Source organism: Macrobrachium nipponense, chromosome 12 (genome assembly GCF_015104395.2).
Source record: "Macrobrachium nipponense isolate FS-2020 chromosome 12, ASM1510439v2, whole genome shotgun sequence".
NCBI lineage: Eukaryota > Metazoa > Arthropoda > Malacostraca > Decapoda > Palaemonidae > Macrobrachium > Macrobrachium nipponense.
This window is the reverse complement of record NC_087205.1, coordinates 47747608-47772867: the sequence shown is the minus strand read 5'-3', so window position 1 is coordinate 47772867 and position 25260 is coordinate 47747608. Positions and strand designations below refer to the sequence as shown.

Sequence of the window (25260 nt, the reverse complement as noted above, 5' to 3'; positions counted from 1 at the left end):
AAAACATAATATAGTGGATAAAGTAGGAAGATGGTTAAAAGAATTTTTACACAACAGAAAACAGATAGTTATTGCAAACGATGAGAAATCGGATGAAGCTAAGGTAATTTCCGGTGTGCCACAAGGTACGGTGTTAGCTGCATTACTGTTTGTTATTATGATTGCAGACATAGACAGTAATGTTAAGGACTCGGTAGTGAGTAGTTTCGCCGATGACACAAGAATAAGTAGAGAAATTACTTGTGATGAAGATAGGAATGTGCTACAAAGAGACCTTAACAAAGTATATGATTGGGCAGAGGTAAATAGGATGGTATTTAACTCTGATAAATTTGAATCAATAAATTATGGAGACAGAGAAGGAAAGCTATATGCATATAGTGGACCTAATAATGAGACAATCACAAATAAGGAAGCAGTTAAAGACCTAGGTGTGATGATGAATAGGAACATGTTATGCAATGATCAAATAGCAATTCTATTGGTAAAATGTAAAGCAAAAATGGGAATGTTGTTACAGCACTTCAAAACAAGAAAAGCTGAACACATGATTATGCTTTATAAAACATATGTTTGTAGTCCACTTGAATATGGCAATATGATATGGTACCCACACTACCAAAAGGATATTGCACAAATAGAGAGTATACAAAGGTCCTTTACAGCTAGAATAGAAGAAGTTAAGGACCTTGACTACTGGGAAAGACTACAATCCTTAAAATTATATAGTCTAGAAAGGAGAAGAGAATGCTACATGATAGTTCAGGCATGGAAACATATAGAAGGAATAGCCGAAAACATCATGGAGCTAAAAATATCAGAAAGAGCAAGCAGAGGTAGATTAATAGTGCCCAAAACTATACCAGGAAAAAGAAGGAAAGCACAAGGGACATTAATCCACTACGCACCAGCATCGATAATGCAGCGTCTATTCAATGTGTTGCCAGCTCATCTGAGGAATATATCAGGAGTGAGCGTAGATGTGTTTAAGAATAAGCTCGACAAATATCTAAGCTGCATCCCAGACCATCCAAGATTGGAAGATGCAAAATATACCGGAAGATGTGTTAGCAACTCTCTGGTAGACATTAGAGGTGCCTCACACTGAGGGACCTGGGGCAACCCGAACAAGATGTAAGGTCTGTAAGGTGTCTCTCTCTCTCTCCACTAACTACGCTAATATCGCGTATATTATGATATTTTGTAATCATATTAGAGCTAATTTTCTTTGCCTGTATGTTAGCGAGATGTTTTGCTAGTCTTTTCCTCATTGGCATGATGAAATTCTTGCCGAAACAAGCTCCTGCCGCCTCATGGAATCCCTACAGATGCCATTGCTCACAATTTCTTTGACAATAGTTATAAAAATTTACGATAACAGGAGAAATATTGCATTTTCTTGTGGGATCAATGTTTTTGCCTTATTGAGCGACATTTACTAATTACCCTGTAACTATGAAAGTAAGAGGAATTTTGACGAAATATTTCGTATATGTATTCTCCATTGCCAAACGGAGCTTCATGAATTTTTTCATGACTGCATTTTTCACCCTATACCCCCATTCAAAAGGGTTCCGGCTAGCTCCCTTAAGGGCAAGCTTTTTAGTTTTGAGAAAATAGGTCCTCTTCAACTTCTGGTCAGATGCATACATAATGTGGATGATCAGAATACACTTCGCAGATCTGAATAGTGCGTGTGGCGATGACAATTTTGAAACTCGCGCGCCTCCAACTGAGTAGACTCGCCACCATCCTCCTGCTCTCCCATTGGTTCCTGATGCTAGTCACCGCCATGGGATCCTTCTCTCTATTGGTCAGCATCCCTCCCATCATGCATCTACTACGTAGTGGCGTGCTTCTTCGGCCACTACACGGCATCACCTGTATCGTACGCACGCGGTATTCGTTAGTTCTAATGATTTCGTTTATTAACGTAAAGTCGTTAGTGATTTCGTTGTAGTATACTTTATCGTGTTGTGTGAGAACTTTATTCCATACTTATACGTACTACATAACATGATTATGTATAGTATATACGTAGCCATGGGTCCTAAGAAACTTGAAATTCACGGAAAGAAGAGGATGCTCTCTTTGGAAACGAAGATGGAGATTATCAAGAAGTATGAAGCTGGTATGCGATTGAGTGTGATCGCCAATGAATGCCACCGAAATCCGTCGACAATAGGCACCATCCTTAAGCAGAAGGATGCCATCAAAGCAGCTACACCTTCCAAGGGCGTCACTATTTTGTCCAGCAAGAGGACCCACGTGCACGACGAGCTGGAAAGGCTTCTTCTTGTCTGGATAAAAGACAAAGAAATCGCTGGCAATACAATAACGGAGATGGCAATCTCCCACAAGGTCAGCGCTATTTTCAGCAATTTGATTACCCAGGCTGAAGACAACGGAGGAGAAGGGACATCAACACCAACCCCAGACTTCAAGGCTTTGAATGGGTGGTTCAAGAAAGTCCGTAAATGGACTGGCATCCATTCAGTGGTGAAGAAATTGAAATTTTGTAAAATACGTAAAGTATAAAAAAGTTAAAAAAAAAAATTGTAAACATCAAAAAAAGAAAAAAAAAAAAAAAAAAAAAAAAAAAATTTAATTTCAAGTTTTTTTGTAAAGTTAAGTGTTGCAGTTTTGTTAATGTGTTTTGTAAAGTTTAGTTTGTTTTTCTGACATTTTTTTATGTGTTTCGTAAAGTTAAGTGTACGTATCTGCCGTTTGTCCTCCTCCTCTGTCACCATTTTCGGAGATAGCCTCACTCGAAAGGTAAGCTTCCACATTTTACTACATACGTACAGTATGTCTTGTATACCATGTACACTAATACACTTTATTTACAGGTAATTAGCAGTACGTTATTAAGTTAGGTATTGAATGGTCCAAATTGTTGTAGTATTTCATTGTTTATAGGCCAATTTAGCTTTACGTATTATGAAATTTACTGGGGTGTTTTTGGAGGGCTAGGAAAGGATTAGCCATTTTACATGTAAAATGCGGTCCAAGATACGAAAAACTCATGATACGAAGGGCGTCTCAGAACGGATTAATTTCGTATCTCGAGGTACCACTGTACTAGTTACATGATCAAAGCCCGCCCTCCTCCTCTCACATGGATAATAGGGCATAAACAACTGATTTTCGTACGGTGTTGGTTCCTCAGTACCCTGATAGTGGGGGGGGAGGGAGGTATCACCTGGCCAAAACAAACTAGCGCTACCGCGAATTTCAAAAATTCTTGCTGCCGATGGATTTAAAAACTATAGCTATGTAACTACTTGGTAAGTATACATAAAATCTTATTTTATCTTAAAAATGTTATTTTCTTGATATTTTATCATCATTATATGTCATTACTGCTCACTTAATTTGGAAATTTAGCTTTCTATAATAAGTTGTTTTCCAAACTAAATATGATGGTTTACTAGCCATTCATAAAATGCTTATGAAAGATAGATAGAGAAAGTTCATTTTAAAGACCTTCAAAGGGAGTGTATGCAAGAGAAGTAGGGCGAGATGAGGGAGGGCCATTGAAAGGACTCAGACAAATCTTTGAGACTAATGATAGTGGAAATGGAAGGAGCAGAACAAAAAACTAGTAGGAATACCCAGAAAATCAGAAGAGGATGAGGCATACATTACGCCTTGAACAAGAGGGGGAATTCTGGTAGAAAATTCATTAGACAAATGAGAATTGCAAGAACTTTTTCACATCTAAACTTTGTGATGGGAAATCCAATGCACAAACAAGTTAAATCTGGACTTTTTGACATCCTGAAATAAATGTGAAAGTGGTCTGTGAGAAATAAGTTGTGTAATAAAAGGCTGTAGGTGGTTTTTTGGGGGATAATTATAGTTACATAACTGAGTGCATCTACAAAATAAAGCTTTTTTTTTTTATTTGGAAGACATTTTTGTCAAAGAGACCCCTGTTTTACTTTACATTTTGAAGATATATGCAAGGTACCTGTTAGATTTTTGTTAAATTTTTGTAAAATTTTAAATTTACATTTTCTTTGTAAGGTTTCAACATGTCATTGGAATTTTTACCATTTTGATGATAGCATCTCTTCATCTTGAAGTTGAAGAAATGTAGTAATTTGGAGGTTTGGATTTGATGATATCCTTGTGTTACATTTGTTAATACAACTGGTTTTCTAACTATGAAACTCCATATTGTGTATAAACTGGGTTAACTATATCAAAAGGAGTCACTCTAATTTTCCCACTGTGCAGTTTGATACATACTTCTTTATATCATATGCATGAATCATAGCTTCTTTAGAGAAATTTACCATATGGGCATTTTTCATTTTGGATTTCCCTTTTTTTTCTCTTTTTTTTTATGTTGGAGAAGTTAAGGACGGCTATGTTTTATTTTTATGATTTTGAACACATGCCTACTATTATCTTTAGGAATGTCAATGTCTGTAGGAGCTGGAGAAGATGACATCGATGAGGATGGTGTAGAGAGTGAAGATGGAGGCGAAGGTGCTATGTGTGCACCTGGTCGCCACAGATGGGTTAGGGATCATTGCCTTGTATGCACTATTTGTCATGAGTGCACTGGGTACGGTGCTGCTTGTGTCTCCAGTGGCAGACCAAATCGTAACTCTGGCCAGTAAGTTCAATCTTGATTGAATTGAGAGGTTTAATGAATAACAAAAATAAATATAAATATCTTTAAATAGATGTTTCCTAGATAACTGGATGTGGCATTTTTGTAATACATTAGAACTGTTAAATTATTTGATCTAATTTTAGACCTGTATACAGTATATCTTATATTATTTTGTTTTTATGTGGTTGTAGTTGTTTGATGCATATATTGTATTGCAGTGTCATTTTCTATTATAAATTTCAGGCCTTGTGGATGCGGCTCTGGTGATTCAGGTTGTGGCGTTTGTGGATGTTGTCGTTCATGTGCCGATGAAATTGGTGGGGACATTGACCAAGATCCATTTTCTCTGATGCAGGGACCACATTCAGGGCTTTTTGGGTTTCCTGAAGTGGGTAATCTGGGTGGTAAGTTGCAATTCTGTTATTCTCTTCATTGTTAAATGTTCATCATGTTGCCTTTTATTCTTCTCGTTTTTTTTGGGGGGGGGGGGGGGGGGCGTTTTTTTTTATCTCATAATGGGGGGGGGGTTTTATCTCATAATTCTGGTTTTATCTCATTCTTGTTAAATGTTCATCATGTTGCCTTTTATTCTTCTCGTTTTTTTTGGGGTGGGGTTTGGGGGGGGGGGTTTATCTCATAATTCTGGTTTTATCTCATAATTCAGACTTCTTAGGCTTGAGGGTTTAAGCATTATAGGTACTCCTCATTTAACGACATACTTGTTTTACGATAACTCAGAGTTACATAAAGAGAAAAAAAACCATAAAATGAAAATTAAAATATTGCTGAATGGTGGCCAAGAAAAAGGCTATTCAACGCTGATAATCTAGCCTAGCCTAGGTTTTGAAAACCTTGGTATCTACGGCTAAAACAATAAATAAGGCTTTCATATACGTACTACTTTGTTTACTACTTCAAGACAGCAAAAGTTTACCATATTTCCTTTGTCTTTATGACAATAATTCTTAGTAATGAAAAGAAAATGTGTGAATCAAATATGTTTTTTATATCAACTTGAAAATAAATAAATTTTTTTAGATATTCTACTTGAGAAGTCTCTACCAAATCAACCAATGAAACATTTGGCATGCACGCATTCCTTACTCTTAGTATGCTTGAAAGACTTATGTATATGTGATACAGTTTGATATCTTTTATACAACTGTGCATTTACTTATTCGATATGTCACCCATGAGATCAGATGATACTAGAGGTAAGAAGTGCATGCGTAAATCTTTATCTAAGCTAGAAAACGTTTGTCCCAGTGAATAGTTTAGTGTTCACTTTCCTCAGTAGATGGTGGTGTGCTTTGTTTACGTTTTGACGGCGACATTCAATGGCCTTTGATTGCTGAAATTCATTCATTATTTTCTCTCATCTTACTATCCTCTACAATTAAAATATATGAAGAAACTAATAACGATAATTATGAATTACCAAATTTAGGATATGAAAGTCTGATAATAATGGGCAGATTCTGAGAAAAGTTTAATACTGTATTGACTTACTATTAGGCTAACTCAGGAATGTAGGCTAAAATGTGAAGTTATAAAATGATGAAGTTAACATATATGAAAAATAAAACAAATAAAGCATTGTCAGAACTTAGCCAAGTAGTAGGCTATGTCGGAAAAAGTTCTGTGTACAATATATGACTGAAAATTAATATTATTAGTCAAACTCGCTGAACGATGCATTCGTTCAACAATGTGGTTGCTGGAACAGAACCCCGTTGTTAAATGAGGAGTACCTGTAGTGTGTAATTATGTATTAGGTTGTAAGTCATATGCTTGAATAACCATTGGTTCCATGCAACTTGAAAACACCATATAAACAAACATAGGCTTGAAATATATTTGAAATGTAAGCATTCATATTTGGGATAATCTTACCAACTGTAAAAAATAGCTATATCTTCACACCAGCAGGTGCAGTTGGCATTCTAAATAATGACCAAGATCACTTGGCTGACCTTGATGTCTGTATAGTTCACCTGTTCTCCACCAGGTGTCTCTCAAATGTTTGTTCTTGTCAGAATTCTTGTTTCTGTCATTGATGCATTTTCTAGCTTGCTGTTGGTGGTTTTTTCATGCTGTTGTGACTTTTGTTTTGTTTGCTCAGGATGTCTTTGAATGACAGTAGAACAATATTTGGTTTTGCAGAAATGGTTTCTGCATTAACAGATTGTTTTCCATAGAATTGGATAGACACTGTGTTCTATGTGTTAGGTAAGCAGTTTGTACCAGTTGTAAAGGTCAGGAGTGTGATGCCAAGTGTAGACATGAAGAGTGTGAGAGTAATCAGCTGAGCTTTATAGATTCCTTATACTATATAGGAAGAGGAGAAAGACGGATAATGATAGCACTTACATCTTATACAGTAGACCCCTGTATTCGTGGGAATGAGTACCAGACCCCCAGTGAATAGCTAAAATCTGCAAATACTTAAAACCCTCCAAAAATGCTTAGAACTGCCTATTTTGATAGTTAAAACACACAAAAAAGCTAAAAATGTTTCCTTTCCTACTTCATCAGCAAGTCCTTTGTCTCTTAATTACCCTCCTCTATCCCTACGCTCTCTCAACACTCTCTCCTCTACTTAGACCTAAGAGACCTAAGCAAGCCTAAAACTTTCTGCCTTCAGCTTCACCTTTGGTTCAGAAAGGTCTATTCAAAAGATAGAAAATTATGTTTATCATATTCAAGAATATGGTAGGGGTTTTTACTAAATTTGTATTGAATAACCAGTTGGTTTTCCCCATGGTTTGCACTCTTTTCTGCAGTCCTCTTTGAGTGGAAAAGTGTGTAGCCCAATCATAAGGCTGCCCCACAACATTTGGAAGACTCCACTGCCTAGGAACAAGGTCTGTTTGTTTAGGGTGACTTTGCTCTGTACCCTTTAACACTTTCCTCTCATCCATCTTGATTGATTTAGCATTTGGCTTGGTCACCAAAGGATTGTTTGGGAAAGCATAAATTGTTGCACCAGTTACTGATGTTGCCCTTGGCAGACTATTGATAGTGAGGTTAGTTTAGACTTAGCTTCTTAAATAATTATGATGAGATTTCTTCTGATGCATGTTCCCACACTACTGATAATATTATTCAATTTATTGTGGAACCTATCTCATAAGATCTCTGCATCTCAGTCTCATTCTCTTCCTTCCACTCCTTTTTTCCCTTGTCTTTTCAGATTTATACAGTAACGTGTAAGCAAGGTATTTTAAAAGTTCTATATGACTGTGATTTTGAGAGATTTCAATTACAAATTAAAGCAACATAATAATGGTGTTAAGAAGGAGTTGTTCTTAGGAGTGTCATGTTAAGCTTTACCTTTTTTGCATTAGCCATTAAGAGCATTGAACAAATAATCCCAACTGTTATACTGTTTACTGTATCATTTACAGTCGTAACAATCCTCATGGTAGAGCTGGAACTTCAGCTCAGCTTTAACAAAAGGAAAGTCCCTCAAAATCACAAAACAGCTGTTTCCTGATTGTGTTTTACCAATGTAAACTCACTCTCTCTCTCTCTCTCTCTCTCTCTCTCTCTCTCTCTCTCTCTCTCTCTCTCTCTCTCTCTCTCTCTCTCTCTCTCTCTCTCTCTCTCATGTGAACAGACAAATGATACCTTGGGTTAGTATTTGATATCACACACTACTGGTATTTTCATGTGGATGAACTTGTGGCATAATTTATTATTATTTACACATTATCATTTTGCACTAAAATACGACCAAACTAGCTGAAAATCACGTATACGATGTAGATTGGTGTAATAAATAGATTTTGGAGACTATTCAGCAAGTTTGAAGTGAATTTCAATGAATAATATTAGTTTGAAATCTTTAAAAGCTTTGTACAAGTTTGTTAATTGAGTAGTATTGACTAAACTTTCTGCAGATGTTCATCTAATATAATACTTTCTTAATAATAATATTACTCTAAAAACAAGAAAATTGGGTTATGTTATTACTGGCTGTTACGGCCTCTGAGAGAGGTCCGCTTCAGGTTCGATACAAAATAAAAAAAAAAATTTTTCAACACCAACAGTTGAAACTGGGGATACAAATATAGAAAGAAACACTAACACAACAAAGGTTTATTTACAAGCTTACTAACAAAGGTAAATGCAGAATGGTATCTCCTATTTACATAAAAAAAACAGAATCTTACACTGAATGAACTGGGGGAACAGTGAGGCAATTCAAATACTTGCTAGTCAATTTGGCAATTCAAAGCGATGGCTCCACAAAAGAACGGCAGTGATTGCAGACGTCCTCTTGACTCCGTATTGCAGAAAATAGTCTACTTGTAAGGCAGGAACTCCCCAAAACCTCTAGCAGGACCTTTTCTTCTCTGAAGTCTGCTCAACGTCGAGATAACACGGTTGTCCACCCCTGAAGACGACTAGACCAGTATCCAACCAACTCTTCTTCTGATCCTTCGTCGGTCCCTTTCTCTCTTATCTCTCACAGATGATCTCTGCTGCTGCTGATCTCTCACTGATAATCTGATCTGTGGCTCTTACTGAGGATATCTCTCTGTGACTAACTGGAGTCTCTCTTTTACGATCTCTGCTTTCTCCAACTTCGACCGTCGTATTTATACGGCACTTTGGGGGCTGAGCCTACGGCAAACGTCACAGACTCCCGAGTTTTCTGGAACTTCTTGGATGAATCTAGACTAGGTATTGGATCAGAAATCGTGGCGTTTCTCACGTCACGATGGTGCCCAACGAGTTCCGCAACACTCCCGCCGATTCTAGAACCATCATGATGACAGGCACCTCCAACACAATGCGCTAACGCCTCCTTGCTGCCGAACTTCTCGAAAATGCGTTCTCCTTTCCTTTATCTTTCTTTGCTAGGAAGCAATTACCATCACACTGGCTCAAAAAATCCCTTGTAAATCTTACATTCTTCATGGACTTAGCAGGCTGACGAACGAAAAGTTTTCAGACATTCAAGAGTGGTGTAAAACATTTAAAAATTAATTTGTAAGACTGAATATTTGACCGGTAGCTTTGCTAAACAAGATTAATATATGGTTAAAATCTTAAAAAGATTGGTGAAGTTATTCTATTATTACTTTTAATTTTTAAGCTTGATTACTCTGTAACTATTTTTACTCATAAATGCCGTTTGAAACAAAGGGAAAGTGTACCAATCTAGGTGCAGTGCATGTGCGGTTAGATACAATCGTCACTAAACACAAGATCGTCGCTACTGCAATGATACTACTCTAGCTATACCAATCCCATTTCCTGAGTGTAGATCTCTTGTTGCTGAATCATGTAAGTGTTTTATTTAAAATTAGGCAAAACTTAAAGTACTCTTATTATTAGATCTAGAAAACCGGATCTTCCCGCTCCCCCTCCACATCTTTTTGTTAACATTGCTTCTTATACTAATTGCAACTAATTTGAGTTTGTTCCGACGCTGTGTACTTACCCCAAACTACTATCATAGAGAATCCTGGATGTGAACCCGGTACCGACCAGAAAAAACTGGTTATTTCTTCCCCTACCCTTAGCCAGGTATGTGCCCCAGGGGTCGAAGATCCTGACCCATGTTCCGGTCTCCAGTCCTTTCCTGGTGGCTGTAGCGTTCACACGCTTCAGCTCTTCAGCTTGTCCGTTACCAGCCCGTTTCCCTGTAGGTCTGTGTGTGTGTGTTGGTTTCGGTTTTAAGATGGAGGCTTCTTCTCAACGGCGTTGCCCTGGTCCTGAGGGCAGGGTTTTTGTGGCTTTTCTCTCTCCAGTGAAGATAGACCCCCACACCTTATGTAACAAATGTTTGGGCCACCCTTGTTTATGTGAGGCCACGTGTGGTGAGTGCGCCACGTGGACGGAGCATCAATGGGATCTGGTCTCGATAAAGAGGAAGAAAAAGCCTTGATCCCCTTTCAAGAAGTCTTCCTCGGAAGTTCCGAGGAGTAGAAGTACGAGGCGGGGGCCTGAAGGCCCTTCACTGTCTCCAGTTCCGGTTCAGAATTCCCCTGTCCCCTCCCAGCAAGGAGACCTAGGTGAATCCGTTGCCAGGCCCCTGCCAATGGCGGGGCCCAAGGAGTCCATTTTATTGCCCCCACAGAATGTGCCGTTGGATGATACTGCCTTTCTTCGGGAGTGTTGGACGTGTGGTGGTCTGGGGGGTGCCCTGTTGATGGACGCGCTAGTAGCGGCAGCGCCACCAAGAATCTGCCTCCTGCTTTGGAGTGTCCTGCTCCTGCTCCGCTCGGTCCATCCAGTGTCCCCGTGGGTCTGTCCTCGAACTCCTATGCTATCCCAGCCACCTCTTTGGAGGTGGGGGATCTCCCAGGTAGACGGCGTGAGCCGACGAAGTCTTTAGGGGTCCCCTGGGACTGTGGTCTGGGACCCCTAGTACCTAAGGTAGATCCCCCTGAGGGAGGAGGCGTTCCAGTTCTGGGGCTCCTCTTTCCCCCTGCCCAGGTCGGCGGGCCTCACTAGTGGAGCGGGCTCCTGGGAGGATGCTCCCACTGATCTCATCCGCACTGATTAGCCCGGCCGCTCCGCCCGCTCACCCTGGGACAGGTGATGCCACAGGAGAGAGAAGAGAAGAGATGTCTCTTCGGAGGATAGGTTCTCTTCGGACAGTTCCTCTTACAGGTCCCCTTGTAGAAGGCGCTGTTGCTCCAAGAGGAGGCGCTATGGGAGGAGTCGAGGACGATCTTACTCCTCCCTGGACCGATGGTCCAGATTTCCACATCGTACTAAGACTACAGGGGTCGGAGTAGGAGTGGCTGCTGTTACAGGTTTCTTCTTTCCCGTTTATTTTTTGGTTATAATTTGTTATATACTATATGGGGGTACTCTTTATCTACCCAGCGTTGAGTTTCTATCTCGCTTAGGATCTTATTTTTAACACTTCTCTATTCTTCTGGACTACTACTACTGCACACTGGCCGTGATGGGTCTCTCTGGAGGCAATTCACGTAGATAAAATATGTGAGTTCGGTTTCCTTTAGAATTCTGGGCAAGTTAAACACACATTTTTGTTCTTAATTATTATTGTAACACACAATCTCACTTTCCTATCACACAAGTCTTGATGACATAGGATGAACGGAGTGTAAACCGACACAAGTTATGCGTCCAGAGGTGATTAGTTAACTGATTCTTTCTATCGTTTCAACTGAACTCTGGACCCATTTCTGATTTCTGGCTCCACCCCTTCTTCTTCTGGATTCCTTTCAAGACCACCCTAATTCTTTATAATTGGGTAATCTTTAATGTTTTATGAGTCAAAGAAAATTTTACTACCATACTCCCTTTTCGATTTTTTCCCCCGGTTGCCATGGTAACTGAGTTGTTTACTGCTGCTCAATATCACACATAAAGCCCATTTTCAAACATAAATATTCATAGAAAACGTACAGAAAATATTTTTCACTCCTAAGCAAAGTAATCTCACGATATGGTTACCTTCAATAGAATAGCTGAAGTGAAGGATTTAGGAGATGGTTATATCAAGAAAATTAATAAATCTGAATTGATTAAAGCTCTGAAGACTGCAATCGCCCATATCAATGAGGAACCAAAACCTGAACTTACCTCTCTGACAGGCTTGGTGGATGATGCTATGCGGAGAATCCCAGACAGAGAAGCAGATGGAATGCCAAAAAAATGCATCAATGACATTGTCACTGCTGTTGTTCACGCATTAGGCCCCCTTATTCTTTTCAACAAGCAGCCAGAGACAGAAAAAATGAAAAAGAACATACAAGCAAATGCATATAATCATGATGCTCTCGAGCAGTACTCCAGGAAGGAAAGTATTAGAATTCATGGTGTCCCTGAAGATAGAGAAGAAGATACAACCACACTAGCTGTGAATATCATGAACGAGGCTGTTAAACCTGAGGATGCTAGGGAACCACCAGTGAAAACCTTCACACGAGCAGATATAAGTATTGCCCACCGGTTGCCGAGCAGAGGAGCGACCAAACCAATTATTGTAAGGCGCGAAGACAAGCTTTTACTTATGAAAAACAAAAGTGGACTGCGTAGACGCCAAGGACCGAAAGTTTTCATCACGGATGATCTTACTCCACTTCGAAACAAAATGCTACAAGCGCTTAAAAATGACGAGGCAATTGCTCGGGCATACAGTTTGGGTGGTACAATTTTTGCTGTAGAAAAAAAGTGCAAGTGGAGGGGACGATAGAAGAGTCAGGGTAAATTCCCCTGAGGATCTTTATAAGATAGGATGGAAAGAAGATAAGGTGAACAGTCATGGCCTAACTCTACAGTTTACATAGGATAGGTGCGACCCCTTCATAAATGAAAAAGAGACGGAAACAAGGCAGGACAATGGAAATGAAATTGATAGCAACAATGATAACTTGGATAATAACTATGCAAAATATAAGTCATTCTCTGAGTTGAAGATAGCTTGTTTGAATGTTAACAGACTACACAGTAAAGCCAAATTTGGTATACTTGAGATATTTGTACAAGGTTTAGATTTTATTGGTTTATCTGAAACTAAATGTCATTATATCGACGTACTCACATTTTATTAAGGAAAAAAATTATATTACTCTTCCGTATTGAGGTATACATAGAATCTGTATGTTAATTAGAAGAGATAGAGAAAAATATGTGACATTGATCGAAGACACAGTGTCTTATTCCTTATTATGTGTAAGATTTCATTGTAGGGAAGCACAGAATGATATTATTATTTGTTCCTTGTATATTCCACACAAGGGATCACCTTATTGTTCATCTAATATCTTTGATGTTATTGCTGATGATCTTAAGAACGTGAATATAAAATAGGAGTTACCAATTATACTAGCTGGTGATTTTAACTCATGAACAGGTTTACTTAATGATTTTGTAGGGAATGACCCTTTGCAAAATATCAATTGTAATGATTTTGTTGATGAATGTCTGTTTAGCTCCAAAAGGGACTTAGAAGCTCTTGGGCTTAGCACAGATTGCTATAACAGTGATGTAATTACTAATAACCATGGTCGTAACTTAATTGAACTGTGTAAAATGCTTGATGTTAAGGTAGTTAACGGGAGATTGGGGGGGGGGGGGGACAGTGGCGTAGGGGATTTCACTTGTTTCACAGCTAATGGTAAAAGCTGTATTAACTATTTTATTGTTTCTCCTAATCTTATGAGTAGCATTACTGATTTTAATGTTGAGCAATATGACAGGTGTCTGTCCGATACTCACTCGTCCCTCTCTATGATATTACGTTTGGAAGAGACTTGTAATATGAGACCACCAGAAATACAGAGGGAAGAAAATTTAGATTTAGATAGTGAGGAAACCCATGATATGAATAACTTTGAATATGAAGAACCTAAAACAAAATGGACAAATGACAAAAAATGAATATATGGAAGCATTCAATACTAGAGATATTAACTTATTAGCCCAAAAATTAGAATCACTGAACCCTTTGAATGTAATCCAGAATATTATGGATGATATTGTAAAAGATTTAGGAAAATTATATATAGAACCTGCCAAACACATTGGCATTTGTAAAAAAGTTGATCAAAATAAACCTAAAACTAGGGATTGCAAAAAGGGTAGCAAACCATGGTTTGACAAAGACTGTTCTAGTAAAAGAACTGAATATATGAAAGTAAAAAACAGGCTTAAGAAAATGAAAACAAATGAAGCTAGAAACAAACAAAGCTAGAGCTAAAACATTTAAGAGAATAATTAATAAAGCTAAGAAATCTTTCAGAAAAAAATTTCATAGAAATGTTAGAAATCTGAGAAAAAGTAGTAGTAAGGATTATTGGGATTTGTTGAAAAAATACTGATAAGAGTGAGCTGATGTGTAAAATTGCACTTAAAACATTTCGAGATTATTTTGCCAAACTCAGTCAAGGTAATGTTGAACCTGATGAGAGTGAACACCCTGATAATTTCAACCCAAGCATTATTAACCAGTTAGTTAACGAAGAATTAAATAGTTTTTACAGTAGATGAGATACAAATTCAAATAAAAAAACTTAAGAGTAGAAAAGCATGTGGTATTGATGATATTATAAATGAGTTCCTTAAAAACTGCCCTCATGATGTGCTACATAAATGTGATATGCAAAATTTTCAACATAGTGTTCATCTCCTCAATTGTTCCATATTATTGGTGTATAGGGATGATAAAACCCATATTGAAGAAAAAGGATCCCCTGACGGCCCAGATAACTATAGGGGTATCGCACTACCTGAGCTGTGTAGCGAAGCATTTTACCACTTATGTCAATAAAGGTTGACTGATTATATTGAGAGCACTGGTCAACTTGGTGAGGAGCAGGCTGGTTTCAGGGAGGGATATAGTACTCTAGATCATATTTTTGTATTAAATTCACTTGTTAATTTCTATCTTCATCGAAAAAAGAGAATATACTGTTTGTTCGTTGATTACAGAAAAGCATTTGATTTGGTTGACAGGACGTCCTTGTGGGGAAAAGTACATAATCTCACATGGCATTAACGGTAATATTATGGCTGTCATGTATAATATGTATAATAATGCAAAATCCTGTGTGAAGCAGAATCATAAAATTTCTAACTTTTTCGAATGTAACATAGGCGCAAGACAAGGTGAGAATGTTTCCCCATTACTTTTTGCCATCTACCTAAATGATTTTGAGTCTTCTCTTAGCAGGGAGTATAATGGGATGGATATGTGTTCAAGGGAAATAAATGAAAAATTAAGTAGAATTAGTATAGAAATGTTTTTGCTTATTTATTTTGACTTTATTGTAATGGCCGAATCCCCAAAGGAATTACAAAATGCCTTAGACAAAGTAAAAGAATATTGTGATACTTGGAAACTTCAAATTAATGTTTCAAAAACTAAAGTAGTTGTATTTTCTAGAGGAAAAGTTAGAAATGTTACGAATTTTAAATATGTTGAGGAGAGTATTGAAATTGTAGATGATTATGTTTACCTTGGTACTATGTTTAATTATAATGGTAAAATGGATAAAGCTATGAAGAAACAAGTCATTCCAGCACATAGAGCATTATTTAGTATGTTAATTCAATGTAAAAAACTTGAATTACCCATTGATATCAACTGTGATCTATTCAATGCTCTAGTTGTACAATTTTGACTTACAGTGGTGAAATATGTGGTTACCACAAACTAGATCATGTTGAAACATTTCACAAGAAGTTCATGAAAAATCAGCTCTGTGTGAACAAGCAAACAGCAAACTGCATGGTATATTGGGATCTTGGCAGATTCAAAATTGAAATATCTATTTGCAAATGAATGATTGGATTTTGGCTGAGAATTGTAAAATCAAAGGCGTCTAAATTGTCGAATGTTTTTTATTGTTTTCTTAGAATTCTATACGAGTCGAATGAGTATAAGTCTAGTTGGATCCATAAAATTAAAACTATCCTTGATTCACGTGGTATGTCAAATATATGGGAACATCCAGAAAATTTCAATCACAGGAGGATAATAAAGGGATACCCCCGTGGAAAGCACGAAATAAACAAAAATATAAACATAAGCATATACACGATCGACAAAAACTGCCATCCAAGAAAAGGGAAATAAGAGTACTGATATACAACTCGGTTCACGAAGTATGGAAGACCACGCGAAACCGAAACGACACCAAAGGGGAACGCGTAATGGCGGCGCCCAGCCTCGTCAGTGAAGGCGATACCAGACAAAACCCTAAATAAAAGAACCACAAGGGTCAAAATCACTCCCTAGATAGTGCCGAACAAAAAACCAGTACTTAACTTGGTTGGGGAAGCAGATTGACGATCCATAGCTAACAAACACAAGCCAAAAAGGCAGATAAAAACAGAACGCAAAAATAACGTGCAGCTCTCGGAAAGGCTATCAAAGGAATGTCGACCCTGACGCTACCTTCGCGGTAGCAGGGAGTGACCCCGTAGCATGGCTCCCCTTTTCTAAGGGGTTTTGTTGTGGAAAAGGCTAATTGGAGAGGCTGCTGTGGTAGTGTTTTTCACTCGGCCCAGATTCATACTTACACCCTTTTAGAAAGGGTGAGCGAGTCAGAATATTCTGGCATGTCCAATTTAGCAGTTCTCTGGTATTTTAACAATAATTTACCTTAGAAAGAGCGCTAAAGGAACGTATTTCACGGAGTGACACGGCTGAGCCCAGAAAATAGCCTAGAAATGAAACTCAAAGATATAGAGAGACAACAGTGGCATGCAGAAGTAGAAAGAAATATATTGTGTAGTAATTATAAAATTTTTAAGACTGAATTGGCCAAGAAAAGTATATTATGAATTTAGATATACCAGAAAGAATTGCCCTTAGTAAATATAGGTGTGGTATCCACAAACTACCCGTAGCAACTGAAAGATATTCTGGGCAGGAGAATTAGTACCCTTGCAGACTATGTAACAGCATTGAAGTTGGGGATGAATATCATTATGTTTTAGTTTGTCATGTGATTAAAGAAATAAGAGAGAGATACCGAAAGCCCTACTATTGTAAAGACCTACCACTTTTAAATTCAATCTGCTCCTCAATACAAGTAGTGCTAGAGAATTGAATAAACTTGCAAAGTTTATTAACCTTATACTGTCATTATTTTAGATTTAATACTTTCTAAGATTTTCATTATTCTGGTATTATTTTCGATGTACAGTGGTACCTCGACATAAGAAAGGCTCAACTTACGAAAAACTTGAGATACGAAAGCTAATACGAAAACTTTTACGGCTCTACATACGAAAATTGCTCAAGTTACGAAAGGTTGTTGCTGTAAAGTCCCGAGATTCGCCCGGACCACCGAGAACAATTTTAAAACTAGCCCCCCACCAACTGAGTAAACTCGCCACCATCCTCCCGTTCTCCCATTGGTTCCTGATGCTAGTCACCCCCTTAAGATCTTGCTCTCCTATTGGTCAGCATCTACCCCTTGTGCTTTATGTATTCTATTGGTAAAAGGATGCTGTAAAATGAAAAACTTATTCATGCAATACATTTAATAAAAAAAAAACATTAGGTAAAGATAGAATAAAGAATAGAAATGAATGGTTATTATACTGTTTGGTAGTTTTAGTAGTTGAAGAGAGATATTGAAAATTTATGGCTTACTGTGTACTAGGAAAAGTGATTGCTTGGCGATCGTTCGGTGCTCGTAAGTGCTGGATGTAAACAGAAGTTTGGAAGCTTTTTTTTTTTGTTTGTTTATTATAGTTAATGGTTACTTAATAATTATTTGAAATGAGTACATGCAATACATTTAATAAAAAAAAATTGTGAATTAGATATCATAAAATATAAAATAAATCAGACTGCTATCATCGAAGCCAACAAATACGTATTTTTTAGAATTCTTCATGTTTTAATATTACGTTATGTATATGTTTCATTATAGCTGTCAGTAACTCGGTATCTCCATTAGGTAAAGATAGAATAAAGAATAGAAATGAATGGTTATTATACTGTTTGGTAGTTTCATTAGTTGAAGAGAGATACTAATGACAATTTATGGCTTACTGTGTCCTAGGAAAAGTGATTGCTTGGTGTTCATTTGGTACTTGTAAGAGCTGAATGTAAACAAATGATTGGAAGGTTTTTTTGTTTGTTTGTTTGTGTATTATAGTTAATGATTAATTGATAATTATTTGAAATGAGTACATACTGATTATTTATACATTTTATTGGCATATTCTAAGCTTTTAGCTTCTTAGGTTTAGATGTCAGAATCATAGACTAGGCTACAGTAGCAACCGCTAACATAGGCTAGGCTTATTGCTAAGGGACATATGCTAAAGTCCTAATATATGCAGTAAAAATGGGGTTGAACATTACATGCAGTTGAATATTACTCAAGTATGTACAGTGTTTTGCCTTTTTGGAGTCATATTTCTTCCGTCTGATAGGCGTTGTAACCCTAGAACATGTGTTGTAGGCCTGGAAATATAATTTATTGGGGTGTTTTTGTAGGCCTTGGAATGGATTAGGTATTTTACATGTAAAATGCGGTTCAAGATACGAAAAACTCATGATACGAAGACCGCCTCGGAACGGATTAATTTCGTATCTCGGGGTACCACTGTATGTACTTTTCTTTGTCAGAATATTTTTATGCTTTAAATATGTACTTGCTAAATATGTGTACATAATTATAGTTGTAATCTACTGGTCTCTTCATTTTGTAGTTTTTGTGTAAAATATATATATTTATGAAATTTTGTAATTCTCATACCCCAGGAGGGGTCGATAGAATAACATTTGCCTTTGCCTTTGGCTTAGCCTACCACTTCCGGCGACGACATCTAACAAATTAGGGTGTATGCTGTGAGCAGTCATGTTCCACCCACTTGTTGTTGCTCCTGGGTCAAAGTTTACGTCTAACGGTTTGCATCATCAATTTTTGTTATGTCTCACTCAGTCCCTTTCTGCGTTTTACAAGTGTTGTATCGCAAACATCCTGGTTTGCGTTCCTCTTCTACCTCTCTTTCGCCTTCATCTACTAAAATCTCTACTAGTAGAGTTTCCTAGCTAATATATTTCCTATGTAACTAATCCTACAGACTTCTGCCTAACACCACCACCGTGACGGCTCACGCCACTCCCTGGCCACCCCCTCTTGAGGTCAGTCCCTGAACGCGCTGCCCCCACGGGGTCTCCTTGCGAGGGGTGCCGCACTTTCTCGGGTTTGTCCCCCTGCAGCCCCAGTGGATCCCGCTCTGGTTCCGGTGGCCCAAGCATCCCTCTTGCGAGCCGGCTGGGCTCCTTCCTGTTCAGATCCTATGCTCCTGCCCATCGCGCGTTTGGAGTGGAGAGCTCCCCCAGTGGGGTGCTCCTCCTGGCCAGAGGGTGGCCCATGACAGCCTCTTCAGCTCTGGCAGGGCTACCCCACAGGCCACTTCAGTTCTCAGTAGAAGGCCCCGACAACCCTCTCCTCCCCCGTCGCTGCAGCCAGTGGCGGGTCCCTCCATGTCCCACAAAGACTTCGAGGACAAGGCCTTCGCACAGACCAGTCTACAGAGTCCCCTGGAGAGATCTAAGACCCTACGGATGAGGTCTTGGTGTTCCGTAAAGTGCTTGGAGTGATCTGGGTGAAGAACGGATTGGCGGATCCCTCCACTCTCCTCAACTCCAGGGCTTCTTGAAGCTCCTCTTGTCGGCTAAGGCCAGACAGAAGAGGCTGTACGCCCTTGAAGGTATGTCCCTGGCTCTGAAGTTGGTGGAAGGGCCTCTCATGGCCCATGCCTCGGGCCTTTCGGAGGAGAAGCTTTTGGCAGGCCCTGTTTCGTTTTCCCAGCAGGAAGCCATGGCCATGGAGTCTACAGCGTGGACCTCCATCCATGTCACTTTGTGGCTCAATCATTGGACAGGCGTGGTTGCCAGCTTCACAACCGAGCATGACCTACAAGATGAAGGTGAATTGGCCACCCTCAAGGAGTTAGTTCTGTCGGGGGGCAAGTCGCTAGGCTTCCTTACTACCCAGTTGTTCACGCAGTGGACCAACTGGGTTTTGAGAAGGCGCGACGCCGTTCTTGCTCGTCTCCCTAGGGGCTTCCTGGATCAGAGAGGCTCCTCTTCACGGATGCATCGAAGGAGGGCTAGGGAGCCCACCTACAGTCGGAGATGAGAGGGGAGGCGTGGTCAGAGCGGGAGAGGGAGCTCCACATCAACAGGTTGGAGCTCCTAGCCATTCACAAAGTGCTCCAATCATTTGAAACCAGACTAAGACACAAGCATGTGGCGATCATGTGCGACAACACCACCATGGTCGCGTACATCAAGAAGCAGGGAGGTCTTGAAGTCACGCCTCCTGTGCACCCTATCGGAGGCTGTCCTAGAGTGGGCGGAGACCGCGGGAATCTCCCTAATGGCAAGGTTCATTCTGGGGAAAAGGAACATGATCGCAGACGGACTCAGCAGACATGGGCAGGTCCTGGGGGTGTAATGGTCCCTACACTTGGTGGTAGAGGCTGAATTAATCGGGATGTGGATCTGTTCACAACGAGTCTGAACCACAAGCTACTGTTATTCTGCTCCCCAGTCCCGGACCCAGTGGTAGTTTGGGAAGACGCGCTCCAGCACCCCTGGGACGGGTTGGATCTTTACGCGTTCCTCCCACTTCGGGGTCCTCAGACAGGTCCTCAACCGACTCTGGACCTCCAAGGGCACCTTCGTGATCCTTGTGGCCCTCCTGGTGGCCAGACAGGGATTGGTTCCCGGATCTTCTAGAATTGTCCATCCAGGGCCCCTGAGGGCCTGAAAGCCCTCTGCTTTCACAGGTGGAGGCTATCGAGCTCCTCCTGGACAAGAGTGGCCTCTTCTGCAGGGTAGCCTCTCACATGTCGGGGTCCCTGAGGAAGTCCACTGCAGCAGTTTACCAGGCGAAGTGGAGACTGTTTGGGACCTGGTGCAAGGAGCGAGACTTGGACCCCTTACGGATTAAGATCCCCCACGTTGCGGAGTTCCTGGTCCACCTGAGGGAGGACAAGGGACTTTCCATTGCGGCCATCAAAGGGGTCAGGGCAGCGTTGAGCCAGGTCTTCTACCAAAGGGGTGTAGACCTGGGTAACTCCAAGGACCTCTCCTTACTAATTAGGGGCTTCGAGCAGGCCTGCCCCCCAGGTCCTTGGCAGTTCCTCGCTGGGATGGAGCCAGGGTCCTGGACACTCTGAAGAAGCCTCCCTTCGAACTCCTCAAGGACATCATAGATTGGGAGCTCACGCTCAAGACGGTCTTCCTGCTTGTCTTAGTTTCCTCCAAAAGGGTGAGTGAGCTTCACAGCATCTCCTAAAAGGTTTCCCACTTGAAGGGCTGGAAGGACATCACTTTCAGGCTCGTGCCCTCCTTCGTGGCCAAGACCCAGAACCCGTCGGTAGTGGATGATCGGCTTGTGGAGTTCTCCATCCTGGCTCCTTGAGTCAGAGGATTCCAAGGACCTTCTTCTATGCCCGGTCAGGGTGGTGAGGAAATACCTCAGCGGGACAGAGGGTCTCCGCCCCAGGATTCAGAACCTGTTCGTTCCCAACGGCTGGGAAAAGAAGTGTCTCTAAGAATACCATCTTCTGGTTGAGAGGAACCATTAAGAGGGCCTACAAGGAAGCGGGACTCTCTCTCTCTCTCTCTCTCTCTCTCTCTCTCTCTCTCTCTCTCTCTCTCTCTCTCTCTCTCCCCAGGGAGCGAAGCCCAACAACATCAGGGGCATAGACACCTCCCTGTCCTTCACCAGGAACTTGGCCGTCAGGCTGGTGCTCCGTGCCGGGGTCTGCCCATTACCTCAGGGATTGCACTACAAGGTCCCTGGACTCTTTCGAGATCGGTCCGGTGGTGGCAGGTCAACAGAGGGTTTAGTCCTGCCAGGTGTGTCGTGAGTGTGAGGGTGTGTGTGTGAAGTATGAACGTCCGTCGCAATCCTAACACCCCCCTTCCCTTCCCTTTCGTCCCTTCTTGACTTCCAGTTAAGTCCAAATTATGGAATGGTCCTCCTAATTATTAGCTTAATCATTGGGACTACAGAATTTCGAACTAGATTTAAATTCTTCTTAACCCTTAAACGCCTATTGGACGTATTAAACGTTGACGAAAATTGTCTGTTGGGTGTCGAATTGACGTATGAAACGTCGACGCAAAACAGTTTTTGAAAAATTAGCCGAAAAATAGTTATAGGCCTACTTGGCGAAAACTTTTGAATCACGCAGCTTGAGGGATGCTGGGAGTTTACGGATCAAGCTGTTGTTTTGTTTACAATCGTTACCCAGGCGTGCAAGCACGAATTTCTTTCTTCTCACACTAAAAAGCATCAGCGACGCATCTCAAATTATTTCGTCACTTTGACATCATTTTTGCACCATTTTATATTAGCCATCACATAGAGTTTTATATATGAAAATGTGCACAATTTCATGTAGAATACACTAAAAACAACCCATGGTTGTAGCTTTTATCAGTTTGAAATATTTTCATATAAATAACGATAAGTGCCAAAATTTCAACCTTCGGTCAACTTTGACTCTACTGAAATGGTCGAAAAACGCAATTGCAAGCTAAAACTCTTATATTCTAGTAATATTCAATCATTTACCTTCATTTTGCAACAAATCGGAAGTCTCTAGCACAATATTTCGATTTATGGTGAATTTATGAAAAAAAAGTTTTTCCTTACGTCTATGCGGTAACTCTTCAAAAAAAATCAGAAATTTTTTCGTCCGAATGTTGTAATGTTTGCACCGTTTTATATTAACAGTTACATAAAGTTTTATATATGGAAATGTGCACAATTTCATGTAGAATACAACCAAAAACAACCCATGGTTGTAGCTTTTATCAGTTTTGAAATATTTCCATATAAATGGCGATGTGCCAAAATATCAACCTTCGGTCAACTTTGACTCTACCGAAATGGTCGAAAAACGCAATTGTAAGCTAAAACTCTTACATTCTAGTAATATTCAATCATTTACCTTCATTTTGCAACAAATTGGAAGTATCTAGCACAATATTTCGAATTTATGATGAATTTAAAAAAAACTTTTTCCTACGTCCACGCGGTAACTGCCGAAAATCTCAAATTCTTTCTTCAGCTTGTCATAATGTTTGCATAGTTTTATATTAGCCGTTACATAAAGTTTTATGTATGAAAATGTGTACATAAAGTTTTATGTATGAAAATGTGTGCAATTTCATGTAGAATACAACAATAAACAACTCATGGTTGTAACTTTTATCAGTTTTAAAATATTTTCATATAAATCACGATAAGTGCCAAAATTTCACCTTCGATCAACTTAAACTCGACTGAAGTGGTCGAAAAACGCAATTGTAAGCTAAAACTCTTACATTCTAGTAATATTCAATCAATTACCTTCATTTTGGTACAAATTGGAAAACTAGCACAATATTTCAATTTATGGTGAATTTCTGAAAAACCCCTTTTTTCCTTATGTTTGTGTGCGGTAACTCTGCTGATAATCTCAAATTCTTTCGTCAGTTTGTCGTCATGTTTGCACCGTTTTATATTAGCCGTTACATAAAGTTTTATATATGAAAATGTGCCCAAATTCTTGTAGAAAACATTTAAAAACAACCCAGGTTGTAGCTTTTATCAGTTTTGAAATATTTTCATATAAATCACGATAAGTGCCAAAATTTCAACCTTCTGTTAACTTTGACGAAACCGAAATGGTCGAAAAACGCAATTGTAAGCTGAAACTTTTACATTCTAGTAATGTTCAATCATTTACCTTCATTTTGCAACAAATTGGAAAACTCTAGCACAATATTTCAATTTAGGGTGAATTTTTGAAAAACACTTTTTCCTTATGCCCGCGCGCGGTAACTGCCGAAAATTTTGGAAATTCTTTCGTCAGTTTGTCGTAATGTTTGCACCGTCTTATATTAGTCGTAACATAAAGTTTTGTATATGAAAATGTGCGCAATTTCATGCAGAATACAACCAAAAATAACCAATGGTTGTAGCTGTTATTAGTTTTAAAATATTTTCATATAAATCATGACAAATAGAAAAAATTCAACCTTCAGTCAACTGTAACTCGACCGAAATGGTTGAAAACTGCAATTGTAAGCTAAAACCTTATAGTCTAGTAATCAATCAATTACCTTCATTTTGCAACAAACGGGAAGTCTCTACCACAATATTTCAATTTTTGGTGAATTTTAGAAAAAAAAAATTTTTACGTCCACGCGTTACGAATTCATGCATCATTTTGTGATAATATTTTCTCTGTGTTGCTTTGATTGTTTTACAATTTGTTATATACCAAAATCATCACAATTTAGTGTACAATACAACGAAAAAAAATTAACTCATTTTCTCTAACCGTTTAGCTCAGCGCGATTTGTAGCAATTATATATGAAATTTTTTTTCACTGTCATATATTCCAAATATATATATGATAATATTTTTTTCATTTCTGATGGTTACATACTAAACTTCAGGCAATGACAAAAAAAGGGGCCAAAAATGAACTCTTAATCTTAAAAACTAATCATGCTGTGATTTTTTAAAAAGACTTTTTCTGCTTCGGCGCTAACTCCCGAACGCTTCTAGCATACGAGAAACACTTTGGTAAATTGCGGCTCGGCGTTTAATTGTTAATAAACTTTACGTTGAACGTAGGTAAACATGATATCAAGAAAAGACTAGCCTTTTATTATGTATAAATTACTTTAAAATTTTCAGCACAAGCAATTTATTAAATTATAATTTTAAAAAAATAAGTTAGCTTTTTACATGAATTGCAATTTTCAGATTACTGGCATTTACTTTGGCCTGGTTATAGCACTGATGTCAAGTATGATTATTTCCCTTTTGTCAAGCTTGCAGTCTTCAAACTAACTATATGTAATAATATCATTCTCATCAGTGTCACAGCATTAATCTCCTAGCCAAAACATTTTTTTTTCCTTGTGCATGTTATAAAAACTGAGCTTGATGGGTTAGTGACAGTATACAACTCCATCTGTTTCATGTTATTGCAAACTTGCTCTACAACCAATTCATTAACCCTTAAACGCTGACTGGACATATTGTACGTCGACTAAAATTGTCTGTCGGGTGCCAAGTGGATGTACAGTACGGCTACTACAAAAAGTTTTTTTAAATATTCGCGGAAAAATAGTTATAGGCCTAGTTTGCGA

General features: G+C 39.1%; 1 protein-coding gene across 11 annotated transcripts in view; it reads left to right on the top strand.

Moving 5' to 3' along the window:
- LOC135224515 (E3 ubiquitin-protein ligase MYCBP2-like) overlaps window positions 1–25260 on the top strand; it is a 1655355-nt gene that overhangs the window by 535030 nt on the left and 1095065 nt on the right. For 10 of the 11 annotated variants that reach the window (XM_064263560.1, XM_064263570.1, XM_064263561.1 and 7 more), the window contains 2 exons: window positions 4423–4627; window positions 4871–5031. In XM_064263560.1, coding sequence (XP_064119630.1) covers window positions 4423–4627; window positions 4871–5031 — 366 coding nt within the window. The remainder of the gene's footprint in view (window positions 1–4422; window positions 4628–4870; window positions 5032–25260) is intronic. The other variant, XM_064263565.1, reaches the window with a different exon arrangement.